We start from the raw sequence: 21,085 nt of genomic DNA on the forward strand, positions 1-21,085 counted from the left end.
TGAATACTGTTTGATGGGGCTGGAGTGTTTCATCAGATAGATGAGTGTCTCACATTAAACCAATATTTGGACATTCTGCAGAATATTGTGGTTCCGAGTGTGAGAACTATCCAGATGACATAATATAGTTTGTGCAAGAAAATCCATATGAGTGGTTGTGTGGGATGAGATCGCCCTCGAAGAGGAATTCTTTAGGAAAGTTGTTGAATCAATGCCATGTCAGCTCCGAGAAGTTCTTAAAACCAATGGATACTGGACAAGATATTACATCATGTCTGAAACAGTCCTTTTTATGAATGACCTAATTAAAAGCACAATGCCAGATTTTGCAATGACTAGAAATAAACACAAGAAACACACCACTCTAGAAGTTAAAAAAAAAAAAGTAATACATAAAACAGGACTCGAACCCTGGTTTTCACCTTGACAGGTGGATATGCTTCCTCAAAGCTAACCGCCAGTCGCATAAACATGCTTAATATTGTAAGGCTATTCCCTGTGGTGCATGGCATGTAGCATATTTACACCTCTATAACAGTGCTTTGAGGAGCCAGTGATGATAAACTACATGCTCATTGCAAGCATTCAGAGTGGAAATGCAATGACTGTTAGAATGGTTAGTTACACAGTAGAGCAACAGAATCCAGTTTTTTTTTTTTTAATTGCCTATACCCACACTCAAACCCCGTACCTCCTCAATGAACACTAGGGCCCAGATTCTTATGTAATTGCATATTCCATTCCTTAACTTGTACACAACTGAAAATGAAAAATGTTGAACTGAAGCACACCACAGAACAATGCTTTTATCAGAATGAATAGATACAAAGAAAACTATTTTTCATCGCACATATATTAATTTTTGGCTTTAAAACAATTAAATATAATTCTTGGTTCAATAGCCAGCCAATGCTGCTCCAATGACAGTCCAACACCTGCTTGAAATCTCAATATAGTGGAGCAATGCTGCACACGGCTGCCAGTACAGCGTTGTTCCAAAGCAAACACAACATACAGTATGTTAACATGTGTGTGTATGTTCAGTCTTCAGCCCTAAGGCTGGCCGGATCCTCAACAGCTCCACCGTCAGCTGTCATAGATGGCCTAGGCATCACTGAAGAGGTGTACTTCATTACACAGAGAGTACATTTATTACACCAACACAATGCACCTTACACTATATTTATCAGTTAATATTAAATATATCTGGTATAATTACTGATATTACTTTGAAAATAATTGATATCTTCATCAATACTCCAAACAGATAGTCTGACTAACATGGAAAAATTAAGACAGACATGGACTATTAAACCATTAAACAATAATTAAGAATTGACAAGAAAACCAAATAAAAACCAAAGAATGCAACCATATCAATGTATACAATACTCCATGAAGTGAAAACAGCATGCTAGTCTTCAGAGAGGAGATTGTCATTAAAATTCCTCTATTCTGCGCTCAGATACTTGCACATGTCTAATAAATCATTTTTCTTTTCTTTGCTGAAGGAAAGTGGGCTTACATACAAGGAAGGAAGATTCTGTGGCAGAGTACCTGCCGAAACACTGTTCATTGATGTCGCCTGGTTTTTGTTTAATATAGTGTATCTTACCCTTGGACAAAGAATGTTATGGGACTCGCAAGCAAGCAAGCAATCAATGCAGTTGGATCACCACTGGACAATTTTTGACCACATAATCTTCATGATTTTTAAGTCACTGTCTCTGTTATGGAGACTGTTCCTTGTCAACTTATATATGCTTTCCCCTGATCCCTCAATGTCTTACACTTAATATCCTTCCACTCACTCACGTTCACTTTACGGTTTCTTCATCTGTTCAGTCGGTTTACACCACTAGGACACAAAACAATATCTCCCTCACTCGCCATGTTGTAGATTCCATTGTGCCATACAGCGTTATTCCACCTAGCGTAAAACTTACAGACTAACAACTAGGTGCTTGTAAATAACATCCTACCATGTTTCGTGCCTCAGAACAGGAAGAATCAGTGTTCCGCCATGAACTCAATTTGTCCAAAAATATACTATATAGCGTTGTTCGGTGGCGTGCTTCAATTGTGCTACTGATACGGTTATACTTGGGTTCCATTTTATATATTTGTACATATTCTTAGTAATATTACATATTTTACATATTATGCAAAGAATATAACATGTTTGTATCCGTCTTACTAATAAACGGTGTATAACTTTTATACAAGGTTTATACACCGTTTATGTGAAATTCGTTACTAATAAATCGTGTATAAGCCTCCTGTGTATACATCTGTTATAGTTATTCATTGGATTGCTTATACAGACCAGGACCCTTGTATAAGCATTGTATAGCAGCGAGTACCGGAAAAAGAAACGAGTGAGCAGTTTATTTTTGTGGTATTTATTGTCTACAGTAATATAATCGAGGTGAAATATTCGACTTATCCATTTAACATCGAAAGAATGGATGATAACGTTGATGATCTTCACGATATTTTAAACATAGAAGACATACACCGTTCAGAGGTTATGGACGCTAGACATCTTCGTAAAGTAAAACACTTTAAAGAGACGGAATGGCAATGAATAACTATAAAATAAATTATGGTTGGGCGTATTTTTGTGTAAAAATGTGTTACTGCTTAATAGACTTTTGATATTGCGAGTTTATTATACATTATCTGACCCAACAAAGATCTTTCTCAAATTTGAGTACCTATAAAATGGGACATATTCCTCGAGATAAAAAAATGGCATAACATGAAAACCATACGGATTTTGATTTCCATACTTTGTAGTTGAATACGCAGAAATATGATGTATAAATGCCTAATAGAAACTTTTTTGATCAAACCTTTCGTTTAGCTACAAAACAGGTTTTCCTTTCTCCTGAAAAGTAAGGATTTCGGAATGTGTACCCTTTTCAACTCGCCGATTCAATTACATTTGCTTGCGTTTTCCGTACTATCCCAGTTAGGAGCTATTGATCTTTTCTTAAGCCTCTCCATTTCTTTTTTTGGCGTTCATTACACAAGCAAGCTGAAGAAATGTTGATATTAGTATAAGCCAATTTCCAGCTGTCTCACTTAGTGTTGCAAACTGCCTTTTCGATATGTCGTGCTACTGTGTGACTTTCCGGAAAGTTTTGCTCGTAGATAACCAGCAGAAGCGATCATAAAGGCGGTGAACGTGCGAAATACGTCAGTGAACTGCAGGAAGAGATTCCTACGCCATGGAATGAGTATATACGTGCTGTATAGTAATACAATGCGTATACCTAGTTTATTAGTAAGAAAAATGTAAAACGCTTATACAGGGTTTATTCACTGTTTAACTAAACAAGAGTTAAACAACTGTATAAGGTCTTTTTATTAGTAAGACGGATAAACAATATTAACTATATTTTGTAACATTCATTTTCAGGGCGAGAACAGAAAATTAGTTATTAAAATAAACCTGATGGCCATGATCGTTAAGACATAAAGCATATGGACTGACACCATGCTTAGCTGGTCTAAGTCCCGTTGGTCAAAAAAAAGTCTCACCATCAGAATGCTGAATAGGAACAAACTAATGGGTCCACATTTTCAATACAAAACAATGCTATAATATTTTAAAAACATTGAAACTAGTTCCATTTACTAATTAAATGTTTAAATTTAAATATTATAGTATTGTTTTGTATTGAAAAGGTGGATCCAACACCTATGGTCATCGGTCCCAGTGTTCCTATTCTATTCTCGGTTCAATACAGATACATAATGAAGTTCTTAAGTTTGAATCAGAATGTTGGCCGGCAGGAGAGGTGGTGGTATACAATTTCTAATCACTAGATTGTGTGTCAAAATCCTGGATTGATTTACAAAAAACCTCACCGCAGTGTTTGTATGGGGTGAGGGCATATGATGCTGTTAATGGTGATTTGTATATCGGATGGGGACATTAAGCCTTGAACAGACCCCTTGGTGCTATTCGACAGGATTGGCCTAAATGCCGCCATCCAGTTGAACTCCTTCCCTTTCTACTGTTATATATCACGTCATTCATTTCATCTCATTAACTCCTCTGATAAGGTTGAGGTCAGGAGGGTCATTTGGTTATAAAAACTCTCTACGAATATTCATCTCACTTCATACCCAACCCTGTGGAGAAACAGGACAAGAGTTGGACACACACTCAGTGATGTACAGTACATGACATTCTTTTTATATATCTGAAGTACTTTTAATTTTATTATTTAATAAGTAAATATACTTACTGTCAAAATTAGAAAGTAGTAGACTATATAAATTATCTAAAGCAACAACGATAACTTTGTCATGAAGTATGGAGGTATTCTCATATCATAACCGTAAGTCATAATAAAAGAAATGCACAAAAATTTTTGCAAATATAATGCACTAATACTACTACATATTTTATAAATATTACATATTTCACTGGTATTTATTACACTGTTATGTACATATTTCACACTCTGATAGTACATACAAATAAGAGCTCTACTGATAACCAAGGACTGACAGTTGCATTTGTTCAGGAATGTGTCGTTTAACAATAATCGAGTTGCATAACCTTTTGTTGTAGCTGTACTGCCCGATGATACCCGATATAAGATATCAAAAATTTTCATGCGTCAATGTTTGGTTGTTCAACTGTACATGTACACACGTTTTAAAAGTAATTTAATAGAATATGAGAACGTTCTTGTAGAATAAAATGTGCCATTCTCGTTTTAAATGTGTTCTCTAACAGGTGTGTTATAGTGCTATCATAAATTTTGCATCTTTCAATACAACCTGGAAGATCATACATGCAGTAATGGTTGCATTGTACACTGTTCCCGAAAAGTGGGTAACTGCTCCTGAAATGTGGGCAGGAGGTGTTAGTCTCTGATACGTATTAGAAGATTTGCAAAAAGCTTAACGCTAAGGTAGATATAGATGATTTCATAAATTTGAATGATCAGATATGTGCAACGTAAGGAATCAGAGATTACAATATTGTGTCTCGTGGTAGTGGAAGTATAAACTAATGCATCTGATAACATGTATGATGTGGAAGAGGACAAATGGACTAAAAAGAAAAAAATCAAGTACTGTATGTTAGAAGTTATCAATTACTACTCTGTCTACAGCATCACATAAATGACTGATCAAAAATATAAACATTAAAAAATCTGTATTCACCTCTTCCAAATATGAAATGAGAGATTTTTAGCGTAAATACATTAAAAATAGTACTTTTCTAAGTTTTTAGCAAAACTTACCAACTTAAGGTACACAAATATACAAGAATACTGTCCGGCTTCAGGTAAATATGATAGAAATACTGTAACACACAACATCAGGATTGTATGATCCTTTCCTACTTTACGGAGAGCCTGAAACAATGCAAACCAATAACATTACAACATGCCACAAAAATGAAAACTGTTTTCAACAAGATGTGTGGAATTCAATTAAAGTACTCACAGCAAATGGATCAGCTTGCTCCCACGAAATAGGTGCACCCCATGAAGAAGGTCTTACTTTCTCTGGCAGCGATTCTGGCACAGCCACCAGGATGAAGAAGACATCCAAAATGGCAATTGCAGTAGCCAGAGCAACTACTAAGTTAACACTGTATGCATCCATCATGTAAGCGCCTAGTGCGGGACTGATAACCATGCTTGCTGCGAAAGTGGCAGAAACCTGCAACAATACACAAATGTCAACTTCCTTCTGCTTACATCAGAGTAACTGTACGTATTGCTCCATTTGTATAACCTTTGTTTAGGAGAACATTAAATGATAAATAATATCTTCATTAGAACCTAGTATGGTCATATAGTTACAAACTCTTGATTTGCACGACAAATAAAAGTAAACTTGTGTCCTCACCCCGAGGAGATGCAGTTCTTTTTCAGGAACACCCCCAATGGAGGTGAGCTGCATGTACCATTTCAACAATATACCAGCCCTCCCGCCATTCTTAAATTTGTGGTAGTACCAGAAATCGAACCCGGGCCTCCGAAGATGGCAGCTGATAACACTAACAGTTATGCTACGGAGGCAAACGATATGGACAATATAATAGGTTTTCCAAGTAATAAACCATCCTTCTATTTAGGCTCATCTTTAAATATTGTGTAAACTGCTGAGAAAGTGCGTATCTTGATGGTTCCTTGCACTAAGTGGGGCACATTTGAAAACAAAATAGCCATAATTGAAAACTAAAAATTCCAAAGACTCTAAGAAACACATTTTAAAAACAAAATCGATTTTAACGCCTATAGGATGTAAGTACTTTGGTGGAATGAAAATGTGAAGAAGGTTGTTAAAGGAGAAAGCATGGCAAGAATGGAATAGAGATAATGTGCCAATTTCCCGTGATGTAAATTAGAAATACGAACTGAAATAGTGAGAATGCACATGCGAGGAATTGAGCGCGGCAGAGTTCCCTCCAACATGGCGCCGGACTTAAAAGGCTCCTTGTTTGGTACAGTTATACGCGACGGCAGTAATATAAATACTACCGAAGAGAAAATTTTAACAATGAGATTTGGACGCTAAAGCTATCAGAGCAGTTTAATCATGTGCATAATAACCATTTAGTATTAATCTGAATATTAAGTACGTTGTAATTAGCATATTATATTAGACGAAACCAACGAAAGTAAGTGATGAAGGCCATGGAAGAGGAAAATATCTAAGCCGCGACAGTATGCTGGTGGTGTCACATGTCAAAATTATTAAAACTATACTCTCTGAAGGTATTAGAGAAGGCGTATTAAAGGCAGATTCTTTTATTCGATTATTTGGCTGTGTTGAAAAGTAGAGGATTAATCAGTTGTTGTTGTTGTTAAAAACTAAAGCTTTCGGTGTTAAAACTCCAAGTTGGAACTTTTTTTTTTGCTAGGGGCTTTACGTCGCACCGACACAGATAGGTCTTATGGCGACGATGGGATAGGAAAGGCCTAGGAGTTGGAAGGAAGCGGCCGTGGCCTTAATTAAGGTACAGCCCCAGCATTTGCCTGGTGTGAAAATGGGAAACCACGGAAAACCATCTTCAGGGCTGCCGATAGTGGGATTCGAACCTACTATCTCCCGGATGCAAGCTCACAGCCGCGCGCCTCTACGCGCACGGCCAACTCGCCCGGTAAGTTGGAACTGAATGGAAAGATTGGCGATAACTAGTAGCAGTAAATCATAGTTGTGTATTCCTCGTTGAATTTTTTTCAGAATATATAAATTTATGATTGGTGTTTGGCACATATATATTTAAACTTATGTTTTAATGGTCCACCTTTTCAATACTATATTATGCAATGTTTACATTACATTTTTAATCTTGGAACTAGTTTCAGCCTTGTAAACATTGCATAATATAGTACTGAAAAGGTGGACCATTAAAATATAAGTTCAATTATTATTGTGATCACAATTCAATACGGATCAATACCATGAAGTTTATATCCTATGACATACAGTAGATATTTGTTGGTTTTCGTTTGAATGATTTATTGGGCGCGGTAATGTGCTAATGAGTACCGGTATCGATGGAAACAACGATTATATTATTATTATTATTATTATGTTGGTAGCAGCAGATTCTTCGAGACACACCAAAGGTGTAGATTATATTTAAACTTGAACTGTGAGCATTTAGTAAATGAAGTACGATATGCGAGATGTTCTTGAGTTTATGGCATATTTTAGTTTAAGCCTGAGTGTCTGATGTTCCTCATTCCAGTCCCAATGTTACGTTATATGTATTTTGACATGTACACTTGCCCCTAACAGACGAGTTACCCAATATGCCACGTTCATGTCCCACATAACAGAGGTCTTGAACACCTATATTCCACAATTCTGGACAAGTTGAATGACATGTTGACAGAACCGAGGTCAAGAATTATCATTTATAAGCCACCACCAGCCCAACTGCATGGTCATTTACCTGTTAATCACATGTTTTTGCTGAAGATGGCATATTATTTGATTATTACCGCTACGTTTGGGCCATATTATTTAATACTGAGATGAGATTTAAATGACACCATTGCTAATTAATCAAACAGCACATACAACTGTGAGGACATCAGCCACTTATTTAATAGTAATTAATTCTAGGTTAAGTTGTAGTGTGCCTCAGAGGTGTGTTGTTTTGTTGTTTTATTTGTTTCATTTGCCCAATGTGATTTTATTGCCTTTTGTGTTATTTTGTCATTTCATTAAGGAGATATATCCTCAGATGTATATGTTTATACCATTGTGTTATGTCTTCCATGTGTGTAGACATCCTCAAGGCAAATGTATGTTTGTAGTAGGTTAGATTAAACTTCAATTTCATTTATTTTACCATGGGACGAACGTTATTAGGTAGGATCTTGTTATGGAAACAAATCTGAGTAATGGAAAGTTTATAAAATCTGACTTCGAAATTAGTATTGGTAAATGGGATATATAACAGAATAATTTCAAAATCTTGAAGTAGCCTATATTTATATGATAAAACGTCCGGCTCCATGGCTAAATGGTTAGCGTGCTGGCCTTTGGTCACAGGGGTCCCGGGTTCGATTCCCGGCAGGGTCGGGAATTTTAACCATCACTGGTTAATTTCACTGGCACAGCAGCTCCTCATCACAACGCGCAGGTCGCCTACAGGCGTCAAATCAAAAGACCTGCATCTGGCGAGCCGAACTTGTCCTCTGACACTCCCGGCACTAAAAGCCATACGCCATTTCATGATAAAATGGCTATACCTATATATCCGAAATTCAACAAATATTAACCGACATATGGACATTGTTACATTTTAGAAGCTGAAAGAAAGCAAATTAAAGATTGATGTAAACTAGTGTTCGTGTAACAGGACAATGATACTTGCCAAACAATGCAATTGATTTTCCACTGCATTATGTTGTAAAGGGCTAATTTTAATAATCATTACCCCCTTATTTTGCACGAGTAACTTAAATGATAATTTCAATTAGTGGCTTGGACACTGTCAGAGTAATTAATTCTTATTCTTATCATTTTTCTCTTTTAGCCTTCAACCTAATTATATTCTTTAGTTTTGTTGAGGTAATAGCATAGGGATTTATTGAATTAAAAAACGACATGAATATCTCAATCGTTTTCTGTGTAGAGTAGGTATATCCAACCATCCATGACCATGTATAATATTTCATCTATTAGTATACAATATGTTCTGAATATCATGAATATGTAAAAATGGGAATTACAGTCATGCTTAGATACAACTATTTGGTATACTAGAATGGTACAAGAATAAGTTCACAATAGGCCATCAGATGTAAAATCACCGGAATTATCCATTCTATTAGATTAAATCCTTCATTTTGAACAATGATCGCCCAATACGACACCAACCACAACCATGTTTTCATGTTATCTTGGATGTTGATCAACTTTACATCATATGCGATCTCACTTATTAATCAGCATGGTTGCACCTTTGACTAGCTGTGGCTTACATAACTTTCAGACTGTTCTCGTTGGTAAAAGGACCTGGGAAAGGCCCTGAGTGCCGAGACCCATGCCTCCAACTGTACGGGTGCATAACACGTATAGTTTATATGTGGCGCCCAATGCGAAAGCATAACTACCATGAGACAAATATAATTTATATAAGACAAGCAACATCGAGACCTAGCTACCATTAGAGAATTATTTCATTCATAAGCTGCGACCAATGCGACAAACTAGCTACCACAAGGAAGTCACTATTGTAGGTGATACATCAATGTTGCTGATTGAGATTACGATGGTTCTATATGGATGGCATATGGTTAGGTTTGAGATTATTCTGGAACAGTGTAAAATAGGAATACAATGTAAGGCAGTGGTATAATGAATAGTTAACTATAGTTTATATGATGATATACCAAACAAACACGGTATTGGAATTCCTATTTGTTTTATTTTTATTTATTTGCTTTTTGCATTACGTCACACCGACACAGATAGGTCTTCTGGCGACGATGGGATGTGAAAAGCCTAGGAATATGAAGGAAGCGGCCGTGGCCTTAATTGAGGTGCAGCCCCAGCAGTTGCCTGGAGTGAAAATGGGAAACCACGAAAAACCATCTTCAAGGCTGCCGACAGTGGGTTTCGAACCCACTATCTCTCGATTACTGGATACTGGCCGCACTTAAGCGACTGCAGCTATCGAGCTCGGTCACATTTGTTTTTGTTAAACATAGTTCTCCTTGGAATGGTCATGGGATTACTGCGTGGGGGAATCGCTAATAAACGTGGAATATTATTGTTATATCGTTGATATATCTTACTTAAAGTTTAACTATCATTTATTATATAAATAATGAGGTTAGATTCAATCACAATTACAATTGTGGATGAAGCTGTACGCATAAACTGGCTTCAGTGGTGGGATCATGTGAGGCAAATGGAGGAGGATAGGTTACCTAGGAGAATATGGACTCTGTTATGGAGGGTAAGAGAAGTAGAGGGAGACCAAGACGACAATGGTCAGACACAGTTTCTAACGATTTAAAGATAAGAGGTATAGGACTAAATGAGGCCACAGCACTTGTTGCAAACAGAGGATTGTGGCGACGTTTAGTAAATTCACAGAGGCTTGCATACTGAACGCTGAAAGGCATAACGGTCTATAATGATGATGCATGTATGTATGTATGTATGTATGTATGTATGTATGTATGTATGTATGTATGTATGTATGTATGTATGTATGTATGTACAATTATGAGTACAATTAAGAAAGTTAAAGCTCTATTTGAGATATTAAGGGAAGAGTTAGGCAAGGGTATACAATCCATTAGAGGAGAAATTACTTAGAGTAAGACTGAAATGAAGAAAGCACAAGAGAAGGCGAAACATGAAATTCAGGAAGGTGTTCTGTCACTGCAGACTCAACAAGAAAGTCAAGAAAGTTCTTGTCAAGAATTGCACTAAAACGTACTAAAATGGCCAGAAACGCAAGAGACTTTCTGAAGAGAGTTATGAGAAGCTCATGAAATCACCCAGAAGGAGATGATGGAAGCTCAAGAGATTTTGCCCAGAGAAATAAGAGAAAAGAGATTCACAAGAAAAATCTGGAGGAGAGCTGAGAGAGGCCATGCAGACCATTAAACAAGAAATGTACTCGATAAGGGAAGAAGATAATATCATTGGAGTAAATTTAACTCTAGTACAAGGAGAAAAACTTGCTCAGGGGTCACTGACTCAATCATAGCCAGTCAGGAGGACATGCAGAGCAAGCTTCAGACAGTTACATCAAATATATTACAAAATTGTGGAATTTCAGTGTCTAGTAAACATAGACGTAGAAAGAATTAAAAATGAGGTCACATCCTTAAAGGAAAAAATTAAATCATGATAAGGAAGAGAGACAAAGCCAGACATACCAACTTTCAAAAGTAAAAAATCAGGAGAAATTTGGCACATGTACTAATTCATTATAATTCAATACATTAACAACTCTATTTGGCCTACATTTTTTTTTTTTTTTTTTTTTTCATTATTTATATGTGAATACTAAATACTGGACATACCTGAACTTCAGGAACATGACTTCTCATCCTTCAACATGCTGATCACATTACGACTATTTGTTGTTCAACACACCCGTACCTGACTTAGCCCTCTTCAGAAACTCAGAACCAAATTTTTGCTCAAAGCACTTGCCTTGCTGAACTGATTTTAAGCTTACAAGTTTCTCCAAAGCTTGTTCAGACAGCAAGGATCTGAACTGTGTTTTTGTCTTTGTGACTCTGCTAAAAATCCTTTCACATTCTGCATTACTATGTGGAATTGATAAAATAGCAAGCATCACCTTAGAGAGCCTGTCATATTTAAGTACACCATCAGCTGATTTCATCCGACCTAACAATGCCCACTGAACATCAATTCTTCCTTCTGCCAGGTCTGTTTCTTCGAGCTGAAAGTTACAGAACTGGGAGTGCAGAATATCAGTTTCTTTATCTAAATGTTCCATATCACTAGTCAGAATATTCAGAAACTTGTTAATGAAAACTCTAAGACTAGAAAATGATGCCTTACTTATAGCAGAAATATTTGCAACTTCTGCATTAATTAAAACTTCATCTTTGAACGGAAATTTGTGTATCATGTAGTCACATGATGAAGAGAAACAATTTCTAACAGACTTAAAGAATATGCACTTTTCCTCAGACTTTAAACTGTTCACCAAAACAAATGCAGATTTCTCTATCATCAGACCACAATCATCCTTTTGACTTGCTGGAGTATGATAATCAAATCTACATCAAGGAGAGAGGAGGTGCTTTTAATAACATGTGGTTTCACAAACCTTGCCATCCCATTCTTCAATAGTTCCTCCAAAACTGACCTCAATAAGTGGATGTGCGGCATACTTGACTGAAGAGCTACGTTTGGATTCTCAAAGATATCCATAAAACTTGAGAGAAAAAGGCAAAAAGATTTATGCAAATTTTATGAAAGGAACATGAACAGTCATTCTTCACGTAACAATGCATGGTTCTTAGTGTCATCAGTAATTTCATATTTTTTAGTGAAACTGATGACTGGGTTTTCCTGTTAACTGAGGAGTGTGGTGAAATGTTATGACAATGCTTCACCTTTTCAGACAAACAAGACACATCTGCACTCAGACTGTGCTTAGGAATTTTGTAAGTCTTCAAAGTTCCCATCTGAGAATCCTTACTCACAATTTTGCTCCTGAATAAAGTAACTGCAACAATATCCTATCTAAACACCTTCTTAGTGATAATCGATTAGGCACATGCTTCAGAATTTTCCTGACATCTGTGTTGTGTAAAGTCTGAAATTCTCTGAACTCTTCTTTACTCTTTGCACTCCTTTCAAGATAATATATTGATTATACTTTCATCTACATTTACGGGCAAGGACGCCGCACCCTTCTCTGCAGCAAGATTAATTAGGTGACAAGAGCAGCCTACAATGATTATGTTACTATTTTCCTGCTTCAAACAACCTGGCCACACCATTCTTTAATCCTACCATTACTGGAGCATTATCAGCACCAAGAGCTAGGCAGTTTTTTAATGGAATGCAGAATTCCTGAAAAGTTGAGAGCAAAAGAATGGCAATGTTAGCTCCAGTAGCATCCCCTTCTAAATTAGGCACAGAGAGTAGACAACTCTGAATTACATTGAGATCAAGCCTAAAAAACATTACTAAAATAGGATATATTTTCAAGTCGCTTTTATTGCTACCATCAGTAGCAAAAGAAAATGCATTCAGCTGCAAATGCAATACAATTTTCGCTCTTTCTTCCATGCACATTTCTGTAATGATAGCTGCTGTTTTCGTTCCAGCATACCCATATCGTTCAGCGATTTCCAAATCATGAAAAATTTTGTGAAACAAAGGTCCCATGCAGTCGGCAGAATTTACAGGCAGGTTATGTTCTATGATAAATGACGTAAATAAAGCCTCAGCATTCGTCACAGGATTTACATCTTGGTTTTTACATGAAACATTCAGTTTCTGGTTTCTTTCTACACACTGGACACTCTGCTTATTATTTTCGTTTGCATATGTTTAAGTATACTGCACTTCCCGCCATGCACAACTGAAAAATCACACCTACATATAGCACAGAATGTGAACGTTGGTCCCTTCCTGGATTCACTCAAACACGGAAACTCTTCTGTATAAGCATTTTTAAACACTGCACATTTCATTTTTGACATATTGGCCAAAACAAATGTTAAGACATACAACACCAGCACTTATGCAGGTCCTGCCCTGCGTAGATATCTATTGCGTGCTAATTCTGAGGTTAGGTTACTTGCTTGTGACTTCCACTTCCTATTAAGCTATTAAACCAAAGAGAATGAGTATTTGACTGTATTATGGACCCAAGAGGAGCACATGACTGGCCACCATGCCCCGTACTGCCATCTGGTTTCATTATTAGAAATACTAGCGACCAGCCATACTCAGCCATATAACGATAGAAAAAGGAAATGCGCGGGAGTTTAAAATAATACAAAAAAAAAAACTGAAACTGCTCTGAAAATCGGGGGATCGGTCCTGGCAATCGCGAGATCGGGAAGAACAATGACAAATCGGGAGTCTCCCGCTTAAATTGGGAGACTTGGCACGTCAGCAAAACCAATTACAGAGCATAACAGACGAATTGACATCAGTGGACCTACTGACAAAATTAGAATTGAATAACAAAAAAGAACAACTAGGTAATAAGTTAGTAATTCTTAGCCACGAACAACAGGAAAACAAAGATCATATAGATAAGAGGGTCGGAGAACTAACTGGGAATATCAGGCATTTAGAGAATGAAATCAAGAATTTGAAATTTAGGGATGATACTACAAAATCTAACTTCCCTATTGAGATGAATAGAGTTCATGACTTCGAGTTACCTACATCCAGGGACCATACAAACCACTTGAGCTCTGTTCCTGAGAATACAGAATTTATGGGAGATTTTGCTACTCTGCCAACTAGTAATCAGCCGATGGTAGTACACACTGTGAGAGCACATGAAGACAGGCCTAAGAAATTCAATTCAGATATCGGCCTAACACCCAAATAAGTTTTGCACGAGACTGAAGATTACTTCAAAGAAATGAAAACTGTCCCTGAACGTCAACTTAGGATCTTGGAGAAATATCTCAAAGGCCATCCACTCAGATAGTTTAACACACTGGAGAGCAAGCCTGAGTGTGTATCGGGGTGGGGTAACAGCGCAGGCTGGCCGCGCCTGAGGCTAACTTGAGCCTGCATATTTATTACCTTGTCAACAGAGCCAGAATGAGAATCGGGTGGAAACTATATATACCACTTAGTAGAACTTTTATAACAGCTATACCGTGCGCTCATGTCCTCTGTCATCGTATTCTCGAACTTATAGCAACTTATTTTTGCACGTGTTCGCTTTTACACTCCATGCTTCCATCCTTGCTTCCAACTGCTCCAGGCGCATGCTTTCAGAGTTTTGTTTACATCGTGCAATTTGCTTCTGCTATCATGAGCGGATCATTGAATGAAAGTGGAATTGTAGAAATGTTAGAAGATATTTTTGATGACAGTGGTTCAGAAAAAGAGGTAGATGATTAAGATCTAGACACTGATTTCAAACTTCATGTTTGTGATGAAGGTATTTATAACCTATTCTATCATATTCTACCCAGGTTTGATTTTGCACTTTGTAGTTTAATCAGCTAATGTTTCATGATCTTCATATGACTGGAAATTCATTCAGAAATAAATTAGTAATGTAGTTTTCCTTATTTTAGAACAAAGTGACGCAAGCAATGATAATTCAAAGGCAGAATTCACATTCGCCAGGTACTTCTGGTGATTTGGATGCGGTGTCTGACATCGTGCCAGCTCCAAAAATGTGTAAACATTGTGCTTGTGGTACTAACACTTGTAGGAAGCCTACAGATACTGAATTGCACTGATTCTCCGCCTCAAGAGCCTATTTTTTAGAACAATCGGGTGTGTCCGCTCCACTGAATGCAACATCGACTGCGCTAATTGTTTTTCAATTTTTGTTCCCGAAACAATGGTGAAACTCTTCAAGTCCGAGACTAACAGGCATGCTGCCTCCATCACTGAAAAACTAAGCCGAACAATGAAATTGAAACCGAAAAGTTTGTGGAGCTTGTGGCGGCCAGTCAAGTTATGCGAGATTTATGCATTTCTCGCAGTTGTCATATGTGCCTTGTAAAGAAACCAATACTGAGTGACTATTGGTAGAAAAGTGCATTTCTTTCGACTCAATTTCAATCATCTGTTAAGAGCAGAAACCATTTCAAAGCGATTCTTTCAAACTTTCATCTGAATGATAACACAACACACATTCCTCGTGGGCAGCCAAACCATGATCCATTACATAAAATCCGCCCTTTCTTTGACAGTCTCGTTCATACATTTTGCTCTTCTTACGCTCCATGCTCTAACTAACAGTTGATGGAGGAATGTGTGGTGTTCGTGGTCGAATTCAATCCCAAGTGAACAAGAAAAACAAGCCCAAAAAATAAGGTATAAAGTTATTTGTTATTTGCTATGCTTTTTCAGGCTATGTTTTGAAAATGGAAGTTATTTTGCACAAGGGTCTGCAGACACTGGTATTATTCCACTTCCTACTAGACTGCTAGCAATTTACTTGGACAAAGGCCATACTGTTTACATGGACAGGTACTACAGCTCCCCTGCAGTTTTCTACTTTTTATGTGAAAGGAAGACTAAAGCTGTAGGAACTTGCATGCCCAACAGAAAAGAGCTGCCTCAGAATAACACTGTTCAGAAGAAGATACAGAGAGGCAAATTAGTATTTATGTGCAAAAACTGTCATCTTTGTTTGAAGTAGAAGGACACAAGGGACATCTTGCTTTTGTCAACTTGTCACAAAACGACCTCGTCTGATGTTGTTCGCACAAGAGGGGGCCCCAAATTTAATCTAAACCAGATGCTATCCTTGATTACAATGTGAATAAAACAGGGCTAGACAGAGGTGATCAGATGATAGCATAGCCTTTGGAAGAAAGCTACTGAAATGGTGGAAAAAGTTGTTATTCTTCAACATGTTTGTTATGACAATCACAAACGCATTTGTGTTGTACCGGGAAACCCGGGATGTAACAGAAAAAATTGCCACCTACGACAGTTCATGGTTGAGTTAGGTGAAGTTCTTTTAGCAAAATCTGGAACAGATGTCCACCAGCAACCAGAATCAACTACAGCCTCCAACAGAAAAGAAAGCACAACCAGAGCACACTTGCGAAGTCTGTGCAGATAAAGGAAAAGCAGAAAATGGGAAAGTAACGAGAAAAGAGACATGCTGGTGGTGTCCGATGTGCTCTGTAGCACTTTGTATCCCTGAATGCTTCAAACTATTCCACACTCCAGCTTATTATGCGTAAGACTTTGTTGTCAGACTTTTTTTTTGTTGTTGTTGTAAACTGCATACTGTTGGAAGATGTGTAATGTGAAAAGTATTCAATAGATTTTTATGCAACTTTTTAACCATAAAATAGACAATTTTAATTTTTTGATGATATAAATATGTTACAATTGCAACCTACCATTTTCCACAGTTTTTAAAATCCTTCAAAATATGGCAGAACAGAAATTCAGACTAAATAATAATTTAATGTTATTTGCTTTACATCCCACTAACTACTTTTACGGTTTTCAGAGATGCCGAGGTGCCAGAATTTTGTCCCACACGAGTTCTTTCACGTGCCAGTAAACCTACGGACACAAGGCTGTCGTATCTGAGCACCTTCAAATACCACCGGTCTGAGCCAGGATCGAACCTGCCAAGTTGGGGTCAGAAGGCCAGTGCCTCAACCGTCTCAGCCACTCAGCTGGCAAATTTAAGACTTGAAATGTATTCAAAAACATACTCGGGTACTGGACCAAGTAGATATGCCAAGTATTTCACTTAACAGTTTCACAAATTACATGAATTAGATGCTCCACCTCCTGAATCAGAACTCATACATGCCATAGAAAAACAATTTCCACCCGATGACAGCGATTGCTCACTGCTGCAAACGTTCAAACAGCTGTGCAGGCTGAGGAAGTGCTGAGACAACTGGATAGTACCACAACTCAGAATACTACTTGTAACTCAAGAATGGCAGAGATAGCCATAAATACATTGACTTGCTGGGCTGAGTGGCTCAGACAGTTAAGGTGCTGGCCTTCTAACCCCAACTTGGCAGGTTCGATCCTGGCTCAATCCGGTGGTATTTGAAGGTGCTCAAATACGACAGCCCCGTGTCGGTAGATTTACTGGCACATAAAAGAACTCCTGTGGGACTAAATTCCGGCACCTTGGCGTCTCCGAAGACCTTAAAAAGTAGTTAGTGGGACGTAAAACAAATAACATTATTATTATTATTAAATACATTGACTTCCAATTCGTAATCCAAGAGAAGAACGAAATAATGACTATACGCAAGAAGAATGGCAGCAACGAGTCGACCCTTGGAGAAATAGAAGAGCACAGGACAATCGTCATGGGAGGAGAGTACAATTTTACGAAGGCCGAGTAAATAATAATAATAGATATTTGTCAAGAGAGCAAGGTGAACCATATCGCTGAGAATCTGAACCCTGTCAACGTTCAAGAGAACAATTTTATCAGGATCGGAGAATTATGCCTAGCAGAGAAACAGATAGACGAATATATGTTGAAGAATTGAGACAAGACACGTAGGAGAGGAATAAATGAGAACAAACTTTTCGAGATGAAGATGTGGATCCCGACTGTACAGGTGCCCCAAAAGTATGGCCTACCAGGCATATTGTCGTGGATTAGTAAGATGGCGACTACGACCAGTCACGTGTAAACTTGCTCCGCACTTACCTGCCTAATTATCAAGATAACTAGCAGCTGGGATTCCTTGTGTGTGTTCAGTCGTCATCACTAAGTGCACGTTTTGATTTAAAACGGTCAAAATGACTCTCAAGGACGTCGAGAAGAGGTTGTCACAGTACGAGAACCGCATGGCTGAATTTCAAGCTCGCTTGGAGGAAGCCATGACGGCTTCCGACCGCAGTGCAGACAGCAGTGCCGCCAACCCCCAGGAGCTGCTCACCAGCCTAAGCTCTGACTTTAAGAACTTCAGAGATTCCATGGGTGCTGAGATAGCTGACATGAAGCAGGCCATTGCGGAGATCCATCAAAGGATGGATAAACAAGAGGAGATGGCTGATGAAGCAGCCCAGTACAGTAGGCGAAATTGCCTACTGATACATGGGGTTAAGGAATCACCTGAAGAGGACACCTATGGGGCCGTTATAGACGTCATTAAGAACAGACTCAAGGTAGATATTGGCATGGACAGTATCGATAGATGTCACAGATTGGGTGGCCAGCGCAGGACGACTGCCAACGTAGTGGCCACAGGGAACAGGCCAATAATTGTGAAGTTTCTGCGATACCATCAGCGGGACCAAGTCTGGCGGGCGAAGCGACTACTGAAGGGCACAAACATCATGGTCACGGAATCCCTCACGGCAACAAGAAAAGGGATTTTGAATAAGGCACGCGACGCATTTGGACTGCGAAATGTGTATACTCAGGATGGACGTGTGACTGTAATTACACCAGACGGCAAGAAAACCACTCTGATCACTCCTAGGGACCTAAACGTTCTCATCAGGCAGCGTAACGGAGCACAGAATCAGTGACAATGAGTGAATGTGTTATATTAGGGCTAGTTTTAAAATATGTACTCTTGCTTACCATGAGTTTCAAATTTTCCTCAAATAGTGTTAGTTATGTTATTTTTTTGAAATGTGAGTGTGAATGTGTGTGTGCAACAGTCAACGGTCTCATTCAGCGGGAGGCAGAGGTGAGTACCCATTGTTTCTGTCAATCTAAGTTAAACATAATCCCCTTGTAATGTTAGCTCAACGCCCGCTACCTGAGCCTGGCTCCGGTCCGCAACCCCCTGTTGCAACAAGTGTCTTGTTGAGACAGGCTCTCTCCTCTACGCCACATGGTTTGCAATGTTGCCATGTGAACGCTCTCTCTCTCCCTGCTCACATAGATGAAATACGTACAATTGTTAACGACAATGACGTACATGTTTTTTGTATTAGTGAAACTTGGCTAAGGCCTACTATCCCTTCCGCTATGGTAAATATTAATAATTACGAACTCGTCCGCTGGGATAGAACGGATGGTAGGAAAGGTGGCGGTGTAGCCCTATATTTCAGAAATGACTTGAGAGGTAGAGTAATATGCACATCACAAAATGCCACTCAACCGGGACCAGAGTTCATGGTCGTGGAGATCACCGTTAAAGGGACGAAAGTCCTCTTCGCCGTAGTTTATAAACCTCCAGATATAGTGAACATGACGGAGTTGGAAGCTTGTTTATTCAACCTAGTACCAACTTACGAACATATCGTACTATTAGGAGACTTAAATATAAACTTACTGAAAGAATCAGCTCAGAAGGACAAACTACTTGATATACTATTTTCCTGTAACCTTACGATTCTCCCATTAAATCCTACCAACCATATATATAGCAATAATCACACTTCACACTCACTAATCGATCTAATCATAACAAACAATCCCCAGAAAGCCTTAAATCACGGCCAAATTCCTGTTCCATCGATCTCAACACACGACCTAGTTTATTTATCCTATTCTCTTCGCATACCCAAATACAAACCTAAGTTCACCACTTGTAGGAATATAAGAGATATTAATTTAGATCAACTTAAGTATGACGCCTACAACCTACCATGGAACGATATTCTACTACTAGACGATATTGACGCAAAAATAGACAAACTAAATTCCCTCATTACTAGTCTATACGACAAACACGCTCCCAAACGACAAGTGAAAGTGAGTCGCCCCCCCTGCCCATGGCTAAATGACGAAATTAAGAATTTGATGGCTCGCCGTGATTCATGGTTCCGACGGTACAAACGTACCCGTAACGAATCCTATTTTGAAAACTATCGGGTACTTAGGAACAGAATTAAGCAAGAAATCAGAAATCAGAAATTTAAGTACTTAAACTGTCTTTCAGGTAAACTGAATGCCAGGAATTCCTGGAAAGAACTACGTGCTCTTGGTATTGTAAAGGGCCAACAACAGCAACGTGAACCAACTGTTCCCCTAGATGAGCTTATTACATATTTCTCTGAAGAACGAATCACGTTTAAACCAATCAATCAGGCAGAATTAAATACGAATCAACCAGCCGTCCCTCCACTTAACCGTCCTCAATTTTCGTTCCAAGAGGTCACTAGCAACCAAATTAAAAAAGTACTGTACTCTATTAAATCTAAAGCAGTAGGAGTAGATGACATCCCTATACATTTCATACATAATATAATAGGCGCTATCCTCCCGATTATCACACATATATTCAATTACTGTCTCAGAAATGGAACTTTCCCTGCACTCTGGAAACAAGCTAATGTCATCCCAGTGCCCAAGATAAACAATCCTAAACTGACCTCTGACTATCGCCCAGTTTCTATTCTTCCAGCGCTTTCTAAGGCTTTGGAAAGACTGGTGTACGAGCAAGTATTGACATATTTAAATAACTATTCT

The 21,085-nt window shown here is 38.2% G+C and overlaps 1 protein-coding gene across 3 annotated transcripts in view; it reads right to left on the reverse strand.

The window, feature by feature from the left end:
• LOC136864384 (hippocampus abundant transcript 1 protein) overlaps positions 1–21,085 on the reverse strand; it is a 262,341-nt gene that overhangs the window by 105,797 nt on the left and 135,459 nt on the right. For all 3 annotated transcript variants that reach the window (XM_067141316.2, XM_067141315.2, XM_067141314.2), the window contains 2 exons: positions 5,476–5,694; positions 5,271–5,384 (listed from right to left, as the gene is read on the reverse strand). In XM_067141316.2, coding sequence (XP_066997417.1) covers positions 5,271–5,384; positions 5,476–5,694 — 333 coding nt within the window. The remainder of the gene's footprint in view (positions 1–5,270; positions 5,385–5,475; positions 5,695–21,085) is intronic.

This window comes from Anabrus simplex, chromosome 2, assembly GCF_040414725.1.
Source record: "Anabrus simplex isolate iqAnaSimp1 chromosome 2, ASM4041472v1, whole genome shotgun sequence".
NCBI classification, from domain to species: domain Eukaryota; kingdom Metazoa; phylum Arthropoda; class Insecta; order Orthoptera; family Tettigoniidae; genus Anabrus; species Anabrus simplex.